The sequence below is a fragment of the Panthera leo genome, chromosome A1, assembly GCF_018350215.1.
Source record: "Panthera leo isolate Ple1 chromosome A1, P.leo_Ple1_pat1.1, whole genome shotgun sequence".
NCBI lineage: Eukaryota > Metazoa > Chordata > Mammalia > Carnivora > Felidae > Panthera > Panthera leo.
In genome coordinates this window covers 238,042,548-238,063,954 of record NC_056679.1, presented here as the reverse complement: position 1 = coordinate 238,063,954, position 21,407 = coordinate 238,042,548, and the positions used below count along the sequence as shown (strand labels likewise).

At 62.9% G+C, this 21,407-nt stretch overlaps 1 protein-coding gene across 2 annotated transcripts; it reads right to left on the bottom strand.

Moving 5' to 3' along the window:
* Positions 1 to 2,367: 2,367 nt before the first annotated feature.
* Positions 2,368 to 17,812, bottom strand: CLPTM1L (CLPTM1 like). Of its 2 annotated transcripts, none has more exons than XM_042953708.1 (17): positions 17,601 to 17,812; positions 17,098 to 17,198; positions 15,746 to 15,935; positions 14,411 to 14,559; positions 13,330 to 13,408; positions 10,673 to 10,790; positions 10,353 to 10,447; positions 9,529 to 9,613; positions 8,408 to 8,511; positions 7,441 to 7,506; positions 5,913 to 5,963; positions 5,127 to 5,209; positions 4,632 to 4,666; positions 4,120 to 4,175; positions 3,999 to 4,043; positions 3,304 to 3,419; positions 2,368 to 2,893 (listed from the first exon to the last, which is right to left on the bottom strand). In XM_042953708.1, exons 1-17 carry the CDS (start codon positions 17,760 to 17,762, stop codon positions 2,809 to 2,811), a joined length of 1,620 nt encoding a protein of 539 aa, XP_042809642.1. In that variant the 5' UTR covers positions 17,763 to 17,812; the 3' UTR covers positions 2,368 to 2,808. The 2 variants fall into 2 exon arrangements, with proteins under 2 accessions (XP_042809642.1, XP_042809651.1); XM_042953717.1 differs by having other exon boundaries at positions 14,411 to 14,556.
* Between the last annotated feature and the right edge of the window lie 3,595 nt (positions 17,813 to 21,407).

Below are 21,407 nucleotides of genomic sequence, written 5' to 3'. Positions count from 1 at the left end.
TCTCTCGGCCCAGGAGAGAGGCGGGAACAGACTCTCCCTCTGCTTCAGAAGGAGCCGGCCCTGCGGCCTCAGCATCCGAGCCTCCGTCTCCAGGATGGAACAAATGCCATTTAGGCCGACAGTTTTCTAGAAGGACCCCCCCCCCGCCCCCCCGCCGGCTCCACCGCCAGCTGCGGGGTCTGAGGGCCGCCCGTGTGACTCCCGCGGCACACCTGCCCGCTTAGTCATCCAGCGGCTCGCCACCCAGTCTGTGGGGACACGACCACCCAGGGGCGGAGGGGCAGACACGGCCCCACAGGCTAGAAGCACAAGAGGGTGCTAGGAGCAACTTAGGCCAGATGGACAAATTCTTTAGACAGACGGAACAGAACTTCCAGAGGAGCATGCCCGTGTGGGACTCTCACCACAGCAGAGACGCAGGCAGCGGTGAAAGCCAGCAAGGAAGCCCGGGGCCCGGGGGCTCCAGCGGCCACAAAAGGGAGGTTTTCCAGAGCAGAAAACAGGGACGCGCACTCCTGGCCTTATGTGAAGTCGCTCCGGCCAGCAGGGCGGCACGAATGCGGTTAGAAACAGGATTACAGGGAGAGAGAGAACAGGCCCTTCATCCAAGAAATGTGTGGAGGTGGACAGGAAGAACATGAGAAGGCATTCGGCCCACCTGTTGCCTGGGAAATGCGAACCCAGGCCTCGGGAAGGTCGCCCTTCGTGGGCACCGGATGGCAGCACTCGGTGCAAGGCGGGTGTGCCGCGCGGGGCTTGGGGGCGTCGGCTCTGCTTCGCCAGGAACCCCCCCCCCCGCCGTGTCCATAGAAGACACGTCCACGCACTCCCAGTACCAAAGTGGGCCAAACCCTGCCGTCTGTCCACGGTCTGCTAAAGACTACGTGGGATAAACGAATGCCACGGCCACGGCTGGGATGAAGGCCAGGGAGAATCCTGAACCAAAGCAGCCAGGCAGCCAGAGTCGAGCGTGGGATTCTGGGCGGGGCTGGGAACAGGCCCAGGAGCCGATGGGCACAAAGGTCGCCAAATGCTTTCCGGGGACGAGCAGCCAGGAGGGATGGGGGAGCCCCACCTGGGTGGTGGGTACAAGAACACACACGTGCTCCTGCTCCACCGTCCCTGTGCCGTGTGAAGAGAGACGGAGGGAGTGCTCCCCCGCAGTGTGGGGCACAGAAGGCACTCTGGACGGCAGGACACACAAGGGTGGAGGAGGAGGCGGGGCGCCAAGGAGGCACCGGAGGACCGCGGCAGGCGCGTGCCACCCCAGGCCCTGGGAAGGGCAGTTGAGACTGCGGTACGGCCCCGACACGGGGGGACGGCCCTGATCGCCCCGTGGCCGGACGTGGCCACCACAGTGCAGGGAGGGGGGATGGGAGAATGGAGGCGGGAAGCGGGTGCGGAGGGAGGGACCCAGACAGAGGACGCGGCCCCTCCAGGAGCTGGGAAAGGCTGGGCTCTGGCCGGGGTCTCCGGCGGAACCCGACCGCGAGGCGGGGTGGGGGTGTGTGTGTGTGCGTGCGTGTGCTGTTGAAAGCCACTTGGTGGTGCTGTCCCGGGACCTGCAGGGGCCCCCTCGGCGGAACCTCCCAGGCCCCACGGGCCCCATGCACAGGTGGACACCTGGACGTTCTCACTTACAACGCAGCCAGCACCCGGCAGGTGCCGTGCCCCCAGGCCGAGCCCGCAGGGACGTCTGCACTCTTCTGAGCAGCTGGCCCTGTGGGTGCAGCAGGCGGGTAGTCCCCGGGGGACGCTGTGCGCTCCTTACCGGGCTCCTGACGCGTGCTCACACCGAAACTGAATCAGGGTGACGTGAACTGTTTTCCTACCCTCACTGCGTGCGGCTCACACAGCTGAGCCAGAAGCCGCAGGCTCCCGAGTGGCACGCACGTGTGGTTTCCACTGCGAACAGACCCCCGCGACGGTGCGCGTGGCCTGTGGGGACAGGTAGGACGCACACGTGCTCCCTCAGCCTGGGCCTCCTCAGACTCCGACTGGCCCCACCTTTTACCCTGGGAGGAGGAGCCCAGAACGCCAGGGTGGACACAGCAGAAGACGGAGTTCAAAGCCAGCCCCACGGCACACACTGCCCGCGTGCTCACGGACACGTAGAACCACACGGAGCACAGGCCCGCCCGGCCACGCAGCTCATCTCCGCCTCAACCCAGAGCATTTCTGAAAAACACCGTCTGGGGGACTGGTGGTGACCGTGCAAAACACGTTCAACACCGGAGATTCAGGAACGTTTGCGATTCGAGAGCTGGGGAGGCGGTCTTTACCTCCGCTGCTGTGGCAAGCGCACACGTGAGCCCACGTCGTGCGTGGGTTTCTGAGAACAGGAAAAGTGAGCCAGAGGAGACACGCTCCACCGGGCCAGGAAAAACGTCACAGCCAAAGAAATTTATTTTAAAATAGAAACATACGTACGTTAAGCTTTAAAATAGTCAAATTTTAAACAAAAAGGAAAAAAGCCATTTGATCCCAGTCTCCAAGGAATGGACTTAAAGAGCCACCTGCGCGTGTGGGGAGCGCTCACGGACACCTCGAGAGGCCCCTGGCCCGGGCTCCCCACCCTCCGTGCCGAGCCTCCGATGGTCAGAGCCTGATGCGAGGGCCAGAAGTCTGTCCGCTGGAGCCCCTCCCTAACACGACACAGAGGGACTCGGGGGGCGACGGGAAACGTTCAGGTTTTGGCAATGCACACGGTGTAACGTCCAGGAAATTCCACCAGAAGTGTCCGAAAATACTCCGCCGACAACCCAGCCCTGCCGCACGGGGGCTGACCGCACGCGGCCGGGTGGGGACTCAATGCGCGTGGGGCTTCCGCTGGGGCTTCTCCTCGTAGGACTCCCCGAACTCGTTCACCCTGCTCTTATCCACGGGGTACAGCCTGCAAGGACAGAGGCCCCCGGGCTCTGCCATCCGCGAAGGGGCTGGAGTCCCAGCAGTTAGGACGCAAGACCCCAAGTTGCCGCAGGAGGGATGTCTGGCGTCCCCTCGTGCCGGCCTGTCGTGTGTTCACTGTCAGGACGGAGCTCCGTGCCCGTCCCCAAGCCCCGGGGGTGGCGGCCCCTCCGCGCCCTCCAGACAGTGCTCGTGGCGACTGCCGCCACGCTGGGCGGGGGGGGGGAAGGGGGGGGGGCACGTGAGCGGCAGGGACCGAGCGAGTCGCTCGGACAGAGACCCGTCCTTCCCGACTAGGCCGTGGGGTGGTCTCTCACTCGGCCTTGCAGGTGACACACGCCACCTGCAAACTGCCTCCGTGCCCAAGGAAGACCCGGGAGGGGCGGCCACACTCACCATCGCTGGTACAGGTACACGAGGAACACCACGTCGTCCCGGAAACACGCCAGCCGGTGGGAGGTGGGCATGGTGATGATGAAGGCAAAGACATCGTCGATGAAGGTGTTGAAGGCCTGCCACGCGGGACGGGGGAGGTGTGAACACCGGCCGTCAGGGTCTCCCGAACGAACGCCTACCTACCCAGGGGCCGGGGCCCATCACCCTCTCACCGCTCAGCGGGGTCCCGGCGACAACAGACAAGAGAAAAGGAGCGAGTGCGGAAGGACGCTGGACACCGAGGCGCCCCCTCGCGCACCCCTCTTCTCCACATACTGCACCCCCACGAGGGCTGCCCTGAACACCCCGGCTTCTTCCTCCTCGGAGCCACTCGTCTTACTTCACAGAACGAACAGGAAAACACACCTTAATTCCACCTGCCCTGACAAGCGTGTCACGGCACTTCACAGCCCGGCCGGTGTGCCCGAGCCCAGGGTCTGCGTCCGCGTGTGGACGTGGGCCTCTGGGGGTGGCTGGGGGTATGCGCTCTCGCGCGTGTCCCCGAAAAGGAATGTGGCTTCGTCTCGTGCTGCTGTGACAGCTCGAGAACCAGCGTCCCTAAGTCACCACCAGGGGGCCCGCGGTTGAGAAAACCCCTCCACTGGGCGTGGTGGCCCTGAGAAGTTGGGGGGGGGGGGGCGGGGGGGGGCACTGACCTTGTAGGTGAAGGCCTTCCAGGGCAGGTGCGCCACCGACTTCATCTGGGGGGCGAGACGCGGCAGATCAGCGGCCGGCGTAGGGAGGACGCGGGTGAGCGCGGGGAGGGCGTGGTCTTACCTTGTAGTTGACGAAGAGCTGGGGCAGCATGAAGAGGAAGCCGAAGGCGTACACCCCTGGGGAGAAGGACGGCAGGCTGGGGTGGCCCCGGGTCCATCTTCAGAGACCGGCTCTCTGCCAGCGGCCCCGCCCACCACCCAGCGCGGCTGCCTGTCACCGTGTTCTGCGCAGACGGCTCGGGCCCGCGAGGAAGCCAGGCCCGTCAGGTCCTGGGTCTGTGCCCTCCGAGGATGCAGACCCAGCCCACGCACAGGGCTCACGGGTCCCGTGGCCGCCCTCGGAAATTGCACGTCGGACGGCGTTACTTCCCGCCCGCCCCAAACCGTTTTCACGGGCAGCCTGAGCGGGGCCACCGCAGACAGACCAGGTGTCGGGGGGGCCCCGCCAAAGGGAGCAGGGGTGGCTGGCGGCAGAGGCCCTGCCTGCCCGTCCTCGAACCACACGGGCCACGTGCGGGAACCACAAGGAACAGCCACAGGTGCTACTGGCGGAGCCGAATCCCCACAACTCACCGTTGACGAAGCTATTGATCAGCCAAGAGTACCAGCTGCAAGAGAGACACCGTGATCACTGCCCCTGTCCCGCGGCGCCCGTCCCCCCGGAAACCGCAGTGCTGGTGGGGGGACCCGCGGGGACAGCCCTCTTCCCGGAGCGCAAGCGTGAGGTGGTAGCTGCAGGGCTGAGCTGGCCGGTGTCCTCCGTCAGAACCCCCAGCCCTCAGGGTCGCGTCTCCGGGGCTCCCGTGTCCCGAACGCAGCGGCCGGGCCACCGGCCCTAGGCTCCCCTCGCCAGACACGTCCGCCCTCGTTCCTGACACCAGGGCCCCGGACACCTGCATCTCCGTGCCTGCTGCTGGGGAACAGGCCTGGGGAATACCACGTGCCGGCCTTGTGCCCTCCGGCCGGGCCGTGTGTCTCCCGGGCGGGGTGGGTGGGGGAGGAGGGGCAGGCCCGGCACGGAGGCCCAGGGGCGTCCCCGGCTGAAGCCCGGAGGCTGGCACGTCCTACCTCTTATACTTGACGTTCAGCAGGGAGTAGACGGCGCCACCGATGCACAGGGGGTAGAGAAGATAGGAGAGGTACTTCATGGCCTGCCGGGAACACGGAGCCTCTGTGACAAGCCAACTCGCAACGGGGAAACCGGCAAGGAGGGCGCATGGGCCACGACCTTGGGGACCTGAGTCCGGACAGGGGAACCGGCAAGGAGGGCACACAGGCCAACGACCTTGGGGAACCGAGTCGGGACGGTGCTGGGACGGCGGACGCCTGCAGAACGAGGCTCCAGAAGCTAGGCCTGATGCCGCGCGGACGTTCACAGCATCCGTCCGGCTTGTGAACACCCGGTCACTGATCAGGAGCGATGGGAAACGGATCTGGAGACGCCCGGCTAGAGCCGTGTGCACGGAGTGCCCTCGGGGGCTGGGGCTCGTCACCATGCTGACCCTGAGCTTTGCCTCGGCCCTGGCACACAAACACGTGCCCGTCCGAGCGGCAAGTAACACCGTCCCCACAAGGGAGCCGTCTCTGGGCAACCCGAAAGCTGCAGCTACACCCGCACAGGGGGGTTGGGGACGATGAGGGTCACCGGGGTCTCGGTGACCACGGGAGATCACAGCACGTACCGCAAACTCCCCAGAAACAAATCTCATTACAGGAGAGGAGGCGGCCTCCCGACCGCCCGCGAAGACCGGGCCCGGCTTTCCTGCGAGGCCGGGACGTGGAGCCGCCCCGGAGCCTGCCCCCAAGTCCGAGAGCCCAGGCTGACTGGCATCCCCTCCCACCCCCGCCACTCACCTGAGTGTCGTACTCCTCCGTCTTCCTCTCGGACTCGCTGTAAGTGCCAAACTGTCACAGAACCCAACACGGTCCCGTTAGTTCCAGGCCGCTGGCGGGGACAGCCGCACACGGACCGGCAGGCGCGCACAGCCCGGCCGTGCGGTGCAGGGGGCTCAGCCCAGGCGGCCCCCTACAGCCACCCCCCCGCAATCAGGGTCACCCGGGGCCCAGACACGTGCCGCGTGTGCAGAGGCACACCCGCCAGTGTGTCCTGTTGGGCCACGCACCCCCCCAGCAATCACGGTGATGGCCACACCCCTGCACTGCACTCAGGTCAGTGAAGGCAGACTCACAGAGGCAGTTCCCAACAGGACAAACCCTGTCCCGGTCCCCAGTTTCCCGTCCTCGACGGGGTGTTGAGCTTCCCTGGATCCGGGTCCGTCCCAGCAGGAGTCAGGCTCAGGACCACAAACCCCAAAATGCTGCCGCACCCCAGCCCAGCCCGTCTGCCCGGAGGCGCAGCAAAATCTTGTCACCGGGGGCAAGGGCCAACCCAGAGCAGCACCACGTGCTGGACTCCAGCGGGGACGGGGCACCAGGCAGCACCACACTGGCCTGCGGGCATGGGAAGAGCGCCCAGAGCCCAGCACGCCTGCATCCCATCCCGTCAGGGCAGGGGGAGCACTCTGTCCCTGACGGGGATGCCCACGTGGGGCCCGCACTAGCCGCTGCCCACGCTGGCCCGCCGGGAGACCTCAGGGCTGCCAGGGGACCGGCCTCCACCGCACGATGCCACCTATGTCTGCCGAGGGGGGGGCTCGGAGCCGGAGGCTGGCCAGGTCGCCCAAGGATCACCAGCCCCCGAGTGCGGCATCTGATTGGGGCACAGCTAGCAGCCGCAGGGCAGACACTCTGGGACATGAGAATGGGCTGGCGACCGGCACACAAAGGAACAAGGTGACTGCTGGTAGGGGTGGGGCGGGGGGGAGGCACAGAGCATCCAGGGCAGATGGGGTGGTGGGAGCGGGCAGGGGCGGTGCACAGAGAGTCCAGGGGGGCAGACGGGGGCCAGGGGAGGCACAGAGCGTCCAGGGAGCAGACAGGGTGGGGCGGGGGGGCGAGGGGAGGCACAGACCACCCAAGGGGCAGACGAGGAGTGGGGCGGGGGGAGGCACAGAGCGTCCAGGGGGGCAGACGGGGGCCAGGGGAGGCACAGAGTGTCCAGGGAGCAGACAGGGTGGGGGGGGCGGGGCGAGGGGAGGCACAGACCACCCAAGGGGCAGACGAGGAGTGGGGCGGGGGGAGGCACAGAGCGTCCAGGGCAGATGGGGTGGTGGGAGCGGGCAGGGGCGGTGCACAGAGAGTCCAGGGGGGCAGACGGGGGCCAGGGGAGGCACAGAGCGTCCAGGGAGCAGACAGGGTGGGGGGGGGCGAGGGGACCCCCACAGACCACCCAAGGGGCAGACGAGGAGTGGGGCGGGGGGAGGCACAGAGCGTCCAGGGGCAGATGGGCTGGGGGGACAGTTGTTACCGCACAAATGCCCACCTGGAAGTGTGGTCTCAGGCCTCTCCAAACAACACTCATCTTCAAGGCCTTTTTCACCTTCCACAGCTGAAAGAAAGAACGCGAAACACACTTTCACAGCTCTGAGACCCAGGAGTCCCCAGAACTCACCCCCGGGAGGTGACGGACCACAGTGTGTGCCTGCCTGCGCCCCTAGCCTTGACTGGTCACACCAGCAGGCCTGACCGGTGCTCATGGGCTCCACGCCAACATTGAGCTCGGCTGCCCTCTGCACCGAGGGAACCGGCACTCGGCCTGGCTGCCGTCCTCTGGGCCGGGCCCCCTTCCCGGCCCATCCTTCCTGCCTATTGATTCACCGGCCCCTTCTCCCAGGTGGTCACTGCAAGGCCCCTCGCCTCTGCCCTGAGTCCTGCCGTCTTCGGGGGACCCGCCTCCACAACCTGGTGAACTGGGTCTCCGCGCTGTGACGGGTGGCTACGGGGGGAGGGGGGTCCTCGCGGCACGGCTCACGGGCAGACCAAGTGCGGTCTCTGGCCCAACGGCCACACGTGCCGGTGCCCACGGCGCACGGGTAGGGCGGAGGACTGTGGCCGGGGCTGAGGCCCGGGACAGGGCAGCCCCGGAGGCCAGAGAACGTCGCAGCCCGCCACCCCCTCTGCTCCCCGCCGTGTCCCGGCCCAAAGCCACCCGCCCCACGGAACCGCTCTCCGAGCCCAGCTCGGCCAGGGCTGTCACGGGGCACCACGTCCCACACGGCCTCATGCAGTGGGCGGCACAAGTCGTGTGGCTCCCCGCCTGCCCTGGTAAAACACGTCGCGTGTACAGGTGTGATGGGCGGAAGCTCCAGCCCCAGCGACAGGGCCCTTGGCAGCCGGGCTCTGGCGTTCCGGAACTGCGGCAGCTGCTACGCCCCTCCCTGCCTCCGGCAGGGCCACGTCTCTCCCGTGGTTCGGGACCGGGTGCGGCCGAGCACAGCCACACGACTCACCTCGATGGCGGCCCCAATGCCCGCGGGGACCAGCACCAGCAGGCTCGTCTGCTCGTCCAGCAGGAACAGGAAGATGACCACTGTGCTGAATCCACGCCAGAGCACTGGGGGCAGGGCAGGGGGCTGCGCTGAGCGGCCGGCCGCGCCCTGTCCACACCCCACCCGACAGGTCCCATCACGCCCCCACCCCCCCACGTGCACACTCACCCCCCTACCCGTGCCCCCCCCACAGCGTACACGAAGCTTCAAGGGTTTCACCCCCTCCATCCACTGCACCGGACAAGGTGCGTGTGACGTGCAAATGTTCTACGGCGACCACAGAGGCCACGGCACGGAACGCAAGCTCCCCTTTGCTACAGACACGTGTGTGCAGGTACACAAACACACAGAGAGCACGCTGACCAGAGGGGTCACTGGTGGGGATTAGAACCCGCCTCCTTGATCTCTTCCCCTTACCTGTTTCCCTCCCAGCTCCGTGAGAAACTCGTCTTTTAAAAACTATACCTTCTCCATGAAGACCGAACTTTACAAAACGCTACAACTGACTGAAAACATGCACTTTCCTAAGGGCCTCTCGCGGGGCAGGAGCGGCAGGGCCAACCCCCGTGGGTGCCTGCTAGGGGGACACCTGGCTGCCCCGTGTGCACCGACGGGGACCCACGAGCCCCGTTCACGGCTGCTCCCCAGGAAGGGCCGGAGGACTCAGCAGGGGCCCTGTGCCCCCCGAAGGACACCAGAGGACAGGAGGATGTGAGACCCGGCTGACACCGGGGGCCAGCCCAGGTGCCCGGACCACCCCTGGGCACGTCATTTCTGTGGAAGGAAAAGAACTGCCTCTTGAGACGCTTGATTAGCAGCCAAACAGATGGAGGCCAAGATCCCGCGTTGGTGTCACTGCCGGGGGGGCCTGGCGCGTGGCCTCGGGTTCACACGCCACAGACAGCCCCTCCGCACCATGTTAGGGTCCAGGCTCGCAGGCGCCGCCCGCGCGAGAGCCGGCTCCCTGACTGGCACGGACCAGAGACGACCGCAGACCCCAAGCTCCAAAGTGAAGCCTAGAGATCCGTATCCGTCAACAGGACACGGCGCTCTGGGAACGGCCGAAAGTTGAGGGCGCCTACCTGCTTTGGTGGACATTCCAATCATGCTCCTCTTCTTCTTCCAGAAACTGATGTCATTTTTAAATGCCAAGAAGTCAAACAGAAGCTGGAAAGAGAAGAGGACGGCAACGTCCAGCTCGCGTCGCTCCGACGGCTCGTCTCTGCCGAGCGAGAGCACAGGTGTGCACGGGACCCGGATCGCAAGGACACAGCCAGGCGGATGCCACACGCCACACCTCGGAAACCCACGGCCTCGTGCCCCACCCAGCATGCCGGGACCGCGGGGCATCTGACCGCCGTCGTGGGCCACACGTCCCGGCTCCCTCGCCAGGTGCTGCCGGCTCTGACCTGGTGCCCAGGCCGTGCACACGGGTCATTCTCACACCCTGCTCCTTTAACAAAACCACTATTTCCCAGCACGGTTTTGGGAAGTTTAGCCAGACTGGCAGCCAATCTCCAGGCACTGGGGGCCCACGCCTGCCCACCTTGACCTCAGATCTAGCACGGCTGCCACGTGGGGGACAGCTTTCCTCCACCAGCTATAAGACTCCACGCTCAAAAAGGGATTCTACGCAAAGGCTGGGTTTTCAACATCGAAACCACTGCGCTAGAATTATACGATGAGATACTTATTTTGCAAAGCCATTCACAGATCTCGTGGAGTCTGGATTTCTTTTCAAGATGACCTCCAGGGCCAGCAGACAAACCCCAAGTCCTTAAGGTGATCAGCGCCCCAGGTGCAGACACCCCGTCCTGAGCCGGGAGAGGGACCCCCAGCGTGGCGGCCACAAAGTCTCAGGTCGCCAGGCCGCACCATGCAAACCCCCGGCCCGGCGCCCACTCACGTGAAATGCGGCGACGAAGAAGGTCAGAGCTAAGAAATACAAGTTGGTGTCGACAAAAATGCCTTTCACTTCATCAGCGTCTTTCTCTGAAAACCCTGAACGGAAAAGGAAACAGCACGAGGCGAGCCAGGTCAGCGACATCCGACGCCAGACACGCGCCTCACGCTCACGGCCACAGACGAGGATGGCTCTCAGCACTGAGAGCGGAAACCCGACGCTCTGACGGGAGCCACGGTCAAGGACACCAGCAGGAGGCACCGAGGCTGGAGCCTGAGCACGGCTTCCCGGACCCGGAAGTAAAGGTCGGCCCGTGGCCTCACCGAACTGCTGCAGGGAGTACACGGCGTCCTGCATGTGGATCCAGAAGCGCAGCCTCCCCAGTGAGATCTTGTCGTAGGACACGGTGAGGGGCAGCTCGGTGCTGGAGCGGTTTATGACCTGGCGGGAAGGACAGCAGGGCAGTGAGGCCGCGCCCTTCCCAGGTCGGCCGCCTGCCCCCACCCGCTGCCGGGCACTCACCCCACGGCTCACCCCACCGACCACGGCTCCGTGCACCGGAGGCCGATGCTGCACCCCTGGGCCTACTCGACTACCGTCTGTTCCCCATCCCAGGGGGCGGGGGGTGGGGGGGGAGGCGTGGCTCCCACCTCTCTCCACTCGCCCTCATCCTGGGCTCAAAGCTTTTCTGAGCAACGTGTTCTCGTCTCCTCTGCCACCTGAACCCCGTATCTCTCGAACCCCCGTGTCGGCTTGGCCCTGTACCCCAGCCTCTCGGCACGAGCAGCACCGGCATGCACCAGGAACCTGCTCTTGCGGACGAGCCGGGCACGGGCCCCACGGAGCCTCCACACCTCTCCGCAGGGAAGGGAAACCTGGCGGGTGGCACGTGGGGCCCCGGTGTGTGGGCTGAATGCTCCCGGAGAGACTGACTTGTGGAGGGTCGGCCTGCCCCCGCAGGGGACAACAGAAAGCCTCAGGAAGATGTGACACCTGACCTAAGTGTGTGCGGAGGCAAGGGGCAGCTGCGAGCGGCTGTGGTCGTGGGGTTGGGCGGCCCACGCTGGCTGCAGCGGCCTTCCACGCCTCCAGGGGCCGGTGAGTCCACGGGCACCACACGCCCCATCGTGTGAACATGGTGCCACCTGATTCCACCCACAGCTCACTCAGCAGACCCTCCTGGGTGAACACCGACGTGGCCAGTCCAGCAACAGGAGTGGACCAGGACTGACCAGATGCCAGGCCCAGGCACCAGGCCACCCACACGAGGACTGACCAGACGCCAGGCCCAGGCGCCGGCCCCCCCCACCCCGCCCCCCCCCGCCCCAGAACTGACCAGATGCCAGGCCCAGGTGCCGGGCCGCCCCGCCTGACCAGGACTGACCAGATGCCAGGCCTAGGGCCCCCCCACCAACCAGGACTGACCAGATGCCAGGCCCAGGGCCCCCCCACCAACCAGGACTGACCAGATGCCAGGCCCAGGGCCCCCCCACCAACCAGGACTGACCAGATGCCAGGCCCAGGGCCCCCCCCTCAGCAGGACTGACCAGACGCCAGGCCCAGGCGCTGGGACCCCCCCCCCCCCCCAACCAGGACTGACCAGACACCAGGCCCAGGCACCGGGCCCCCTCACCCCACAGTGGCGCACTGGCTCCAGGGCAGGCAGGCATGGGCCAACCCCACCCACACAGGTGCCACTGTCTAAACCCCAGCAGATTAGCTGTTCCCCAAAGATGGCGTTCCTTCCAGAAAGCAGCCCTGATCCAGACAAAGCATTCGTGTCACGAAGACGCCACAGGAAACGCCGGCGGCCCGTGAGCTTGTTTCCACGTCCAAATAGCAGTGCCACGTCACGAGGCCACTAAACCCACATGATGAGGAGAGCGCAGGCGCCCTGCAGACGCGGCCTCGGAGCTCCAGCGGCCCAGCCAGCCAGCAGCCTCTCCACACCACTGCCCGCACCATGGCAGCCCCGGGCCCCCGGAGAGCTGACCACGCGCTTCGGCAGAACTGGCCCGGCCCCAGGTCTGCACACAGCAGGAGGGAGGATGACGGTCTGCCCGGGGCCGACGAGCCCCGTAGGTCTAGGTGGCACCCCCAAAGGAAGCGCAGGACCCCGCGTGTTAAGGACCCCGCGGGGCCTCAGTGAACAGCAGTTCAGTGTGACGGTCATTTCTGAGCTCCTTGGTCAGCAGGGGGAGGCAGAGCTGGGGCGGGGGCCCGCGAGGCTGGGCCCCGGGTCAGGTGCCTCCTTTTCCGCTCACTGCCGTGCATCCCACGGGGACCCGAGCTCTCCGTGCCCAGGCTGTCTCGTCTGTGAGCAAGGAGCACGGACTCCAGCGCGTGGTAAACGCCCACAGACTGGGATGGCGGCCAGGAGTCACGGGGAGGGCGACCGGTCCGGCTCGTGCCACAGCTCCACAGCCCATGGGGCGAGACCCCGGGACGTTTGTGAAGTGCTCGGCACGGTGCCTGGGGCACCGTAGGTGACCCTCCGTGTCAACGGTCACTGCTGTTGTCACTGCCCGGAAGTCAGCCGTCCTGCACTGGCCCTCCAATCCACCCTGCAGGGCAGGGTGCCAGCTCCCCTCCACTCCCACACTCAGCCCTGCCCAGGGCCACCCGGGGTCGGGGGGAACAACTGCGGGCTCCAAGACAGGCGGTGACACTGTGTGGGGCCATCTCTAAAGGGAGCAGTTTGCTCAGCAGCCCCTCTGAGCCCATCTGTGCCTTTGAGCCAAACAACTAGGGCTTGATGGAAAAACCTGCATGAACTGTTTGAGCGACACTCGGCTCTCCAATGAGCTCTGAGACTCGCCATCCAAGCACTTAATACAGAACTGTTCCGGAGCCTTCCACCACAGAGAGCACAGGGGCTCAGGAAGGGAGTCAGAGGCAGACCCGGAGCACAGCTCTGCCAAGTCAGAAAGACGCAGCAAGCTCCTGCGGGGCGACAGCAGCCCAGAGGAGCCACACTTACCATGAGGTCCTTCACCCGATTGCTGAGCTGGTCGATGAACAGGATAGGGAGGTAGTGCACGGTCTTCCCGAGCTGGATCCTGGGGGATCAAGCAGTTCCCAGAGTCACCATGAACACTTTCACTATTAGAGGAATCAGACGCGGCTCGGAGACACAGCGCGGAGAAATCCCGCCCATGTCCTCGGGTGTCTCTGGGCACACAGCCCCAGGACACACCTTGCCCACAGAAGCCGAGGGCTCTAACCAGCTGTTCTTCCTTGAAGTCACAGCCGTGGGAGGGAAACCCCAGTGGCCACAGAGCGGAACACCATCCAGGCCGCAAAAGAGTGACAGGCCCATCTGTGCCCGGATGCGGGATGGTCAGGGATGCAGAGGGAGAGTGGAAATAAAAACCCACCTGCCTTCCGTACCTTGGAGGCGGTGGGGGCCAGAGAACAGGAGTGGGGGGCTTTCCGTGACCCTTTGTACCGTTTACGTTTCTAATTACGTGACTGCTCTGCACGCTCAAAAATGACATATACGCATTAAAAAGAAAAAACCCTCACGACGATAGCACGTTTACAACTAACACGTGAAAGAAGACAAGTTTTACTTCAACCGTTTTTAGGTGCTGCGTGACATCGGTAACAGATCTTACTTTAACAGCGGGCTCCCCCAAAATGCAAGGCGGTCTAAATTATTCACACGATTTCAACGCTTGTTTAACTAGCGACGCTAATGACTAAATGTAATGATCCAAAGACTAGTTTTTAAGTTAATGTAAACAAGTCAAGTTAAAACAAAACACGCGGTCCTAACAGAGGTAATCAGTACGCAGATGGGACAAAAGTCTCAGGGGGTGCAGCACGACACGGTCTCACGCCCTGGTGGCAGTCTCTACCAGCAAGACCTCGAGAGGTTCAGGGGTGCTCGAGGAAGCACTGCGGGCCCCCATTTCTGGATTCTGGTGGGCCACGGACCCCCAGGTGTCCTCCACACCCCACACACCGGGGCCACTCCTGCACCGCCAGCTCGAGGCTGGGCACGGGGGCGTGCGCTGCGAAGAGCCACCCCCCTCCCCGGTGGGCCCAGCGGTGCTTACATCTTCATGTACCGATGCACGTCGGCAGGCAGGGAGGCCCCGTCAAAGACAAAGTCGTCCACCATCACGTTCAGTGTCAGTCTTGGTCTCCAGTGAGAAACAGGCTCGTCCAGGGCACTCGGTGGCTTCTTCTCTGCCTCTATCTGCTGCTAAAGGAAATGAGTGGCTCAGCAGGGAAAGCCCAGTGCTGGGTGGAGGCATGACCGCCGCTCCCCCAGAGCGGCACCCCTCACTTCCTTCTCTTAACACGAGCCAGAGGGTTGTCATCTAGATCCCCAGCCTGAGCGGGGACCATGAGAAGAGGGAGTCCCGGGACACCTGCAGGAGGGGGCAGGCAATCGGAGCTCACAGCCCCTGCAGCTGGCAGCGAGACGGAGGACACTGGCCCTAGGCCCGGTCCGTCACGTCGTCTGCAAAGACAGGGTCAGGGCTGGGCGTCAGTCGCACACAGAGCTCTATTCAGCAAAGGAGCTACGACTGCCAGGAAGATCTCCCAGATCTAACTGACAAATTCCACCCTGCAGGACCATTTCGTGTATCTCCCACCAAAATAGATAGAATACAGCTCCGGTAAGTTACGTCAAGAATGGTTTTCTAAGTAATACGAACCGCAAACGTTTATTTGTATGTTGCAGAGATGACTTCACACTGACACCCACCACCTCACTGACTCCCTAGGAAAGCCCCGAGAGGCGGGGCCGTACAGTCCCTCCAAGAAACAGCAGCCGAGGGAGTCCTTCCGAGGAGACCCAGCATGGGGCAGCCTCACAGACGCTTCCCATCTGTAAACGAGCTCACCTTCTGGTCCGCACAGACCCAAAGACAGAATTCCTCTGCTTTACCCACAGTATCGTCCATAACCACTTAAGGCACTCTAGTCGCCTCGTACGCACAGCTTTTCACAGCGGTATGGGACGTGTGCAGTACAGGTATCTGTCCCGTAATCACAAATGACAACTGAGAAGACGCGCCCAAGTGCCGTCCTGCCCTACACACAGGGCAGTGAGTCCCCCAGCTGTGAGCGAAGGCTGCGGCCCCACACCTTGATGGGGTGCACACACACTCCCTGGAGGCCGAGAGGGCCCAGGGCCTGAGAAGTAACCTGTCGTTGCACAGCTTAGAGCCTACGTCACTAACTTGGCATCAAATTTACCTACGAGTCACAGGAAGCAATTCTGCTGAAAGACAGACGTGCTTGTCCCTACATCAAACTGTTTCCCTTCCCAACGGTCACCCCAGCTCCCGGTGTAAGCTGCACGTGCAGAAACCTGTGGGTGTGAACTCCACAGGGAGAGCGCAGGCCTCAGTCGGTCAGCGACCTACAGGCACACTCACCTGTGTGATGGATTCACCCGTGAGCAGGTTGACCTCTTCCGGTTTGGGAACCATGTAGGTGGTCAGAGGGCTCACCAGGTGCACCTGCTTCCCATCATGCCACGGCAGAATGCCAGCATGATGGAGGAAGATGTACGCATACAACGTCCCGTTATTTCTAGTTTTCTTTGGTACGGAAACGTTAACCGTCCTAAAACAAAAGAAACGACCGTTTTACAAGCACGTGCGTGTCAGCTGCCTTGTATGTGCACACAGCACAGGTTACCCAAGTACCTCTATAAATCATGCCGTTTCAAACTAATTTTAGCTCAGACGTACCGAAAACGCACCCACCTGCAAAGACTTTACCGAAATCCTGAAAGTGCAGATGCTCACAGACCGTTTTCTAAAACCACGGGCAGCATTTCCTGCCTACATTTCGCAGCGCTCAGGGAAGGCAGGAACTCGCCTTGGTCACAGGGCTCACGTGGCCAGGCAGGCAGTGGCTGACCCCAACCGCACGTATCTCCCCTGTCTGCTGCACTGCCTCCCGCAGCTCTCGAATGGGGCAGGCTGGCCAGAGGACGCTCGTGCCAACGCACCGCACATTCCCGCTATTTTGTGTGAAATCACCCAGACGACACACAGGAAAAAAGGGGACCCCGGACAAGCAGGTTGCTTTTCGACTTCTACTTCTGAAATCTTAAAACTAGAACGACACAGCAAGTATAACTTCCCACGCTCCCTCTTCGTACCTGAGCATTTACATCACTACACTGACCTAACTGGCAACTTTCGCCAGGAAGAGAGAGACAAGCTGTCTGCTGTGGGAAGCCACGTCACCCCCACCTCATCTCCTCCTCTGGAAACGCCCATGGCTGCCGTGCATCCTGGGACCGTCGGACACTGGAAGCTACCTTTTTTTTTTATTTTTATTTTTTTAACGTTTATTTATTTTTGAGACAGAGAGACAGAGCATGAACGGAGGAGGGTCAGAGAGAGAGGGAGACACAGAATCTGAAACAGGCTCCAGGCTCTGAGCAGTCAGCACAGAGCCCGACGCGGGGCTCGAACTCACATACTGTGAGATCGTGACCTGAGCCGAAGTCGGACGCTTAACCGACTGAGCCACCCAGGCGCCCCTGGAAGCTACCTTTTAAGGGACAAACTCATCACCTCCCACTTTCACGTAGAGCAAAACTTGGCTAGTTTACGTATCACAAACGAGGGCAGTTAAAAGCCGCCCCACTCACGAGACAGAGGGAACAGTGCTTCTCCACGCTAACTTCCTTACAGGCGACGCTGCCTTTTCCACAACCTAAACGTTACCAGCACTTACCCCATCACTGGCACGCGCTGTCCCCCAATCATACCTCTCAAATTTCGACTCCACGTCAAAGTCTTCCACGTTCAAGACCAGATCCACGTTGTTTTCAGCACCAAGGTTGGACCGCGTGGTGGTGTACACGCTGAGCTGGAAAGGAGCGTCAAGAAAGTTAGCTCTGCAAGGACCCCCCCACACCCCCCCTCGGCAGAAAACACGCATCCAACCGCTACACCCGCGGTGGCAATCTGACCAGCTACCAAATGGGAAAAGGTTTCACTTTAGCTCCCATCGCGCCAGGAAGGGATCTGCTGTGTCCACTGCCAACCAGCTACTGAGGCGTGCAGCTGAGCAGAACAGGGCAGGGACCCGGGCGCCTTCAAGAGGCGGGACGAGGGGTAAGGGGGCAGCGCCCCGAGCCCTCCCGGAGCCACCATGCACCAAGACCTGGAGCAAGTGAGGCTGGGGGGCCGTCCTGGACCTGGCTCGGCAAGAAGGGGCCCCAGCCCGGCCCCCAGGTAGTCCCCGCCGCCGCACCCCCTCGGCGCTCACCTGCAGCTTGGGCCTCCGCGCCAGGTAGGGCTGGATGCAGTTGCCGTCGCTGCCGCACGGCCGGGTGTAGACGATGCCGTACATGACCCAGCAGGTGTGCACCACGTACACCACGAACACGCCCACGACCAGGCTGGTGAAGGAGCTGCGACCGCTCCACATGGCGCCGCCGCCCCCCGGGCCGAGAGCGGCGCCCACCCCGGCCCGGCCCGCCTCGCAGCCGCGGGCCCCGCCGCCCGCCCGGCGCGCCGCCGGCCACTCCGGCCGCCGCCGCTCACGCAAGAGCCGTCTCGCGCCGCCGCCACCGCCGCGGGGGAACGAACGCACCGCGCACCGCGGGCCGCCGGCCGCCCAGCATGCTCCCGCCGCCCTCCGACCGACCTGTCGCCGCGGGATTCGCCGCCCCGCGGCCGCTTCCGGGTCCCGTGCCTCCCGCCGGAAGTGGGCGCGCCGCGCGGCCCCCTGGGAAACGCAGTCCAGCCAACGACGCACGCGCACGCACGCACGCGTCAGGGGCGCGACGCACGCTGGTGACGGCTCCCGCCCGCGTCCTCCTCCCGGCTTGCCTCGCGGGTTCCGGGCGCTTGGGCTGGGGCCTGTCGAGGGCGGAGGGGTCGCGAGGGGAGCGGGACGGGGAACCGGGTGGTGAGGCGGCCGGCAGGGGGCGCCAGGCAGAGGGGGATGGGGCGCGGCGGCGCGGCTGCGAGGCGGTCGCGAGGGGCCGGGGACGGAGGGGGCCGGTGGGGAGGGGCGGTGAGAGGGGGGCGGGTCGAGGCGGGGGAGGGGCATGGCGGAGGCGGGGCATGGCGGAGGCTGGGCATGGACCGGGGGCCGAAGGGGAGCCGTCGCCTTGGGGTCGCGGGGTCTCCAAGGCACCGCCCCACATCCGCGGACACTGGCTGGACCACCCCCTACCGCCCAGCCGTGGGGACTGCGCTGTCCCCAGGCCTACCGGGCCCACAAGTGGGTGCAATGTTGACATTTGGGAAAGCTGGTTGGAGGCGATACAGAGACCGTGTGGTGTTCTTGAAACCCTTTCTACGTCTGGAGTTACGTCAAAATAGAGGAAAATGGTCAATAGACTCCCGAAAATTAGAGACCTGATTTCAGGTGGTTATTTCAATAGGAGCCTCTTGGGGGGGGCGGCGGTGCGATTTTGAAGAAACAACACCGCAGAGAGGGGGGCCTGGGGAGGGGTCTTCCCCTTGAAGCGCCCCTGCCCGCACCCGGGCTTGCTCAGCCAGGGGCTGTAGCTCCTAGTCCCAGGTTCGGCGGCGCTGCGAACCTTCGGGGGAAAGCTGTCCCGGTTCGCCCGCGGGCCCGCGCCCTTCCTGCTTCCATGCTAAGTTGGCAGAGCTCCCCCGGCCGCGGGCCAGCCCTCTGCAGGGGCTTGCTTTTCCTGCCTGATTGCGGGAGACTCGCGTGAGGCACCTAGAGAAATGGCAAGCGCTAGTCCTGGTTTTCAGAGGAGGAGGCAAACTGCTTTAGGGTGGGGGCTTGGGCGGGAATTCGTAGGGCAGTAGATGCGCTGTGGACGGGATGTGACTTCATGCAGAGATGGAGACCTCCGGGAACAAGGCACTGAGGCTGAGTGCAGGGAGGCCTTGGACCACCTGCTCCTAGGATCTGGGCCAGAGATTGGGGGGCCACTAGGAACTTTCCTCCGCACGTTCTCCCTTGTAGAATCCACTCCTGGCTCTGTTGGTTCAACCGATGGAATGGTGTGTCACAGACCGTCTCCACCCTCCCCTATCTGGTCTGTCCTCTGCTTTAGCAAACCTGCCTCTTCTTACCCTGAGTGTAAAATCCACCCTTCTTAACAGGCTTACCAGTCCTCTGCAACCAAGGCCACAGAGCCACCTTTACCCCTGAGCCATCGTGCTCCTGCCACACCTAAGGAGCCCCTGCTCGCACCCTGCGGCTTTGCTGTCGCTGCTCTGGTCTACACAGTGTTGGAAGGAACGCCAGGCTAATTAGTCTGCAGGGAACAAAGACCAGCTCCAGCTGTGTGAGCACAAGAGGGCATCAGCGGGACACGAGGGACATGGGGGGTCTCGTGGAATCTGAAGGCCAGGATGCAGTCAGGCCTCAGGAAGGGGCCGCAAAGCCCCAAGAACGCTGAGGTTCATACTCTTCTCCCTCTCAGACTGACTTTTGATCTGGTTTGTACTCTGTCCCAGGTGTAGAGATTTATTGGCAACTGGGGGCAAAAGCCACACCCCGACGCAGAGTGTCCTGCCGCTCATGAATCTAAAGCCAATGCAGGCAGGTCAGGTCCAAGGATCCAGAGGGGGTCCTGCGGGACCAGGCACGAGTGTCCCCGGCCCTCTGCAGGATAGAAATTGAATGTGAGCCAGCAGGAGGTGAGTGCAGAGTGTCCTGAAGGTATAGACAGAATGCAGGTATGGAGTGTCTGGGAGACTCCGGAAAGGAAAGGAGAGAATCTCCTCTTGCTTGGGGCCTGCTGTGTAGGTCCCCTCAGTCCCCCAGCTGCCCTTCGTCAGTTATCCTCAGAGCCAGGGAGCCTTGGCGTCCACACGTCTGTTCCTGGCGGTCTGGTTATTCTCACCTGGTTCTTCCTTAGATGTCGTCTATTGTGCCGGAAGACTTGAGATAAATGTTGACTTCTTGTCCCTTATAAGGAGGACACACACTGTTGGTGCTACAAGGCGTGTGTAAAGTGGGGATGCGGGTCCTAGCAGGAATAGGATCAGGAAAAGGAGTGAAAAGCAGATCTTTACAAAGTCCTTCAGTTTCCCTATGTCACAGCTATAAAAAGGCCTTGCACGGGGGCACCTGGGTGGCTCAGGTTTGTGAGCTCAAGCCCCACATCAGACTCCGAGATGACTGCGGAGCCTGCTTCTGATTTTCTCTCTCCCTCTCTCTCTGCCCCTCCCCCACTTGCACTCGCTCTCTCGCAAAATAAAGAGACTATAAATAAATAAATAAGTAAATAAATAAATAAATAAATAAATGCATGCCTTGCATGGCTTTCTGGAAGGTCAGATAGAAACCCGGTGCCGTGCGGGGACTTGGGGACCCAGCTTCTAGACTGCAGATCACTCCCGAGTGTCCAGCCCGGACCTGCCTGATGCTTGGCCCTCCTAGCAAGGGCACGGCTCCCACAGGACTTTCCTTCCCACCCATGAGACGGATCCCACTGTCAGTTCCTTATAGGAGCTCTTGTGTACAGGGTTAGCCCTCCCGCTGCTGGGTGGTGGTGGGATGCTCACGTGTTGCGCGTGGGTGTCTGGTTAGGGACCCTTGAAAGCTAACCATTCTCCTGCACGGTCAGGCTGTTGTTCATTCCCAGGGCCCCTCAAATGTGAGTCCAGGGTGACAGCGCGGAGCCTGACACGGGGCTCGGTCGCACGAACCGTGAGATCATGACCGAGCCAATAACAGTCAGACGCTTAACTGACTGTGCCCCCCAGGTGCCCTTATTTTTAACTTTTTGAGGAGCCGCCGTACTGTTCACAGTGGCTGCACCGGCTTGCATTCCCACCAACAGTGCACGAGGGTTCCTTTTTATCCACATTCTCACCAACACTGGTTGTTTCTTTTGTTTTTGATTTTAGCCATTCTGAGGAGTGTGAGGTGCTGCCTCATTGTGGTTTTGATTCGCATTTCCTTGATGATGAGGGATGTTGAACATCTTTTCGTGTGTCTGTTGGTCATCTCTGTGTTTGGAGAAATACCTGTTCATGTCTTCTGCCCGTTTTTTAGTTGGAAATTTTGTGTTTTGAGTATTGAGTCGTATTAGGTTCTTTATGTATTTTGGATTACGAACCCTTTATTGGCTATGTC

What these genes read in the sequence shown, in the direction of transcription:
- CLPTM1L (XM_042953708.1), bottom strand. Translation starts at nt 17,762, where the DNA reads ATGTGGAGCGGTCGCAGCTCCTTCACCAGCCTGGTCGTGGGCGTGTTC. An exon ending in GCATTGGGGCCGCCATCGAG is followed by an intron (nt 7,507 to 8,407) that starts GTGAGTCGTGTG and finishes TCTTTCTTTCAG; the next exon opens with CTGTGGAAGGTGAAAAAGGC. An exon ending in CTGAACGTCAAGTATAAGAG is followed by an intron (nt 4,667 to 5,126) that starts GTAGGACGTGCC and finishes TCTCTCTTGCAG; the next exon opens with CTGGTACTCTTGGCTGATCA.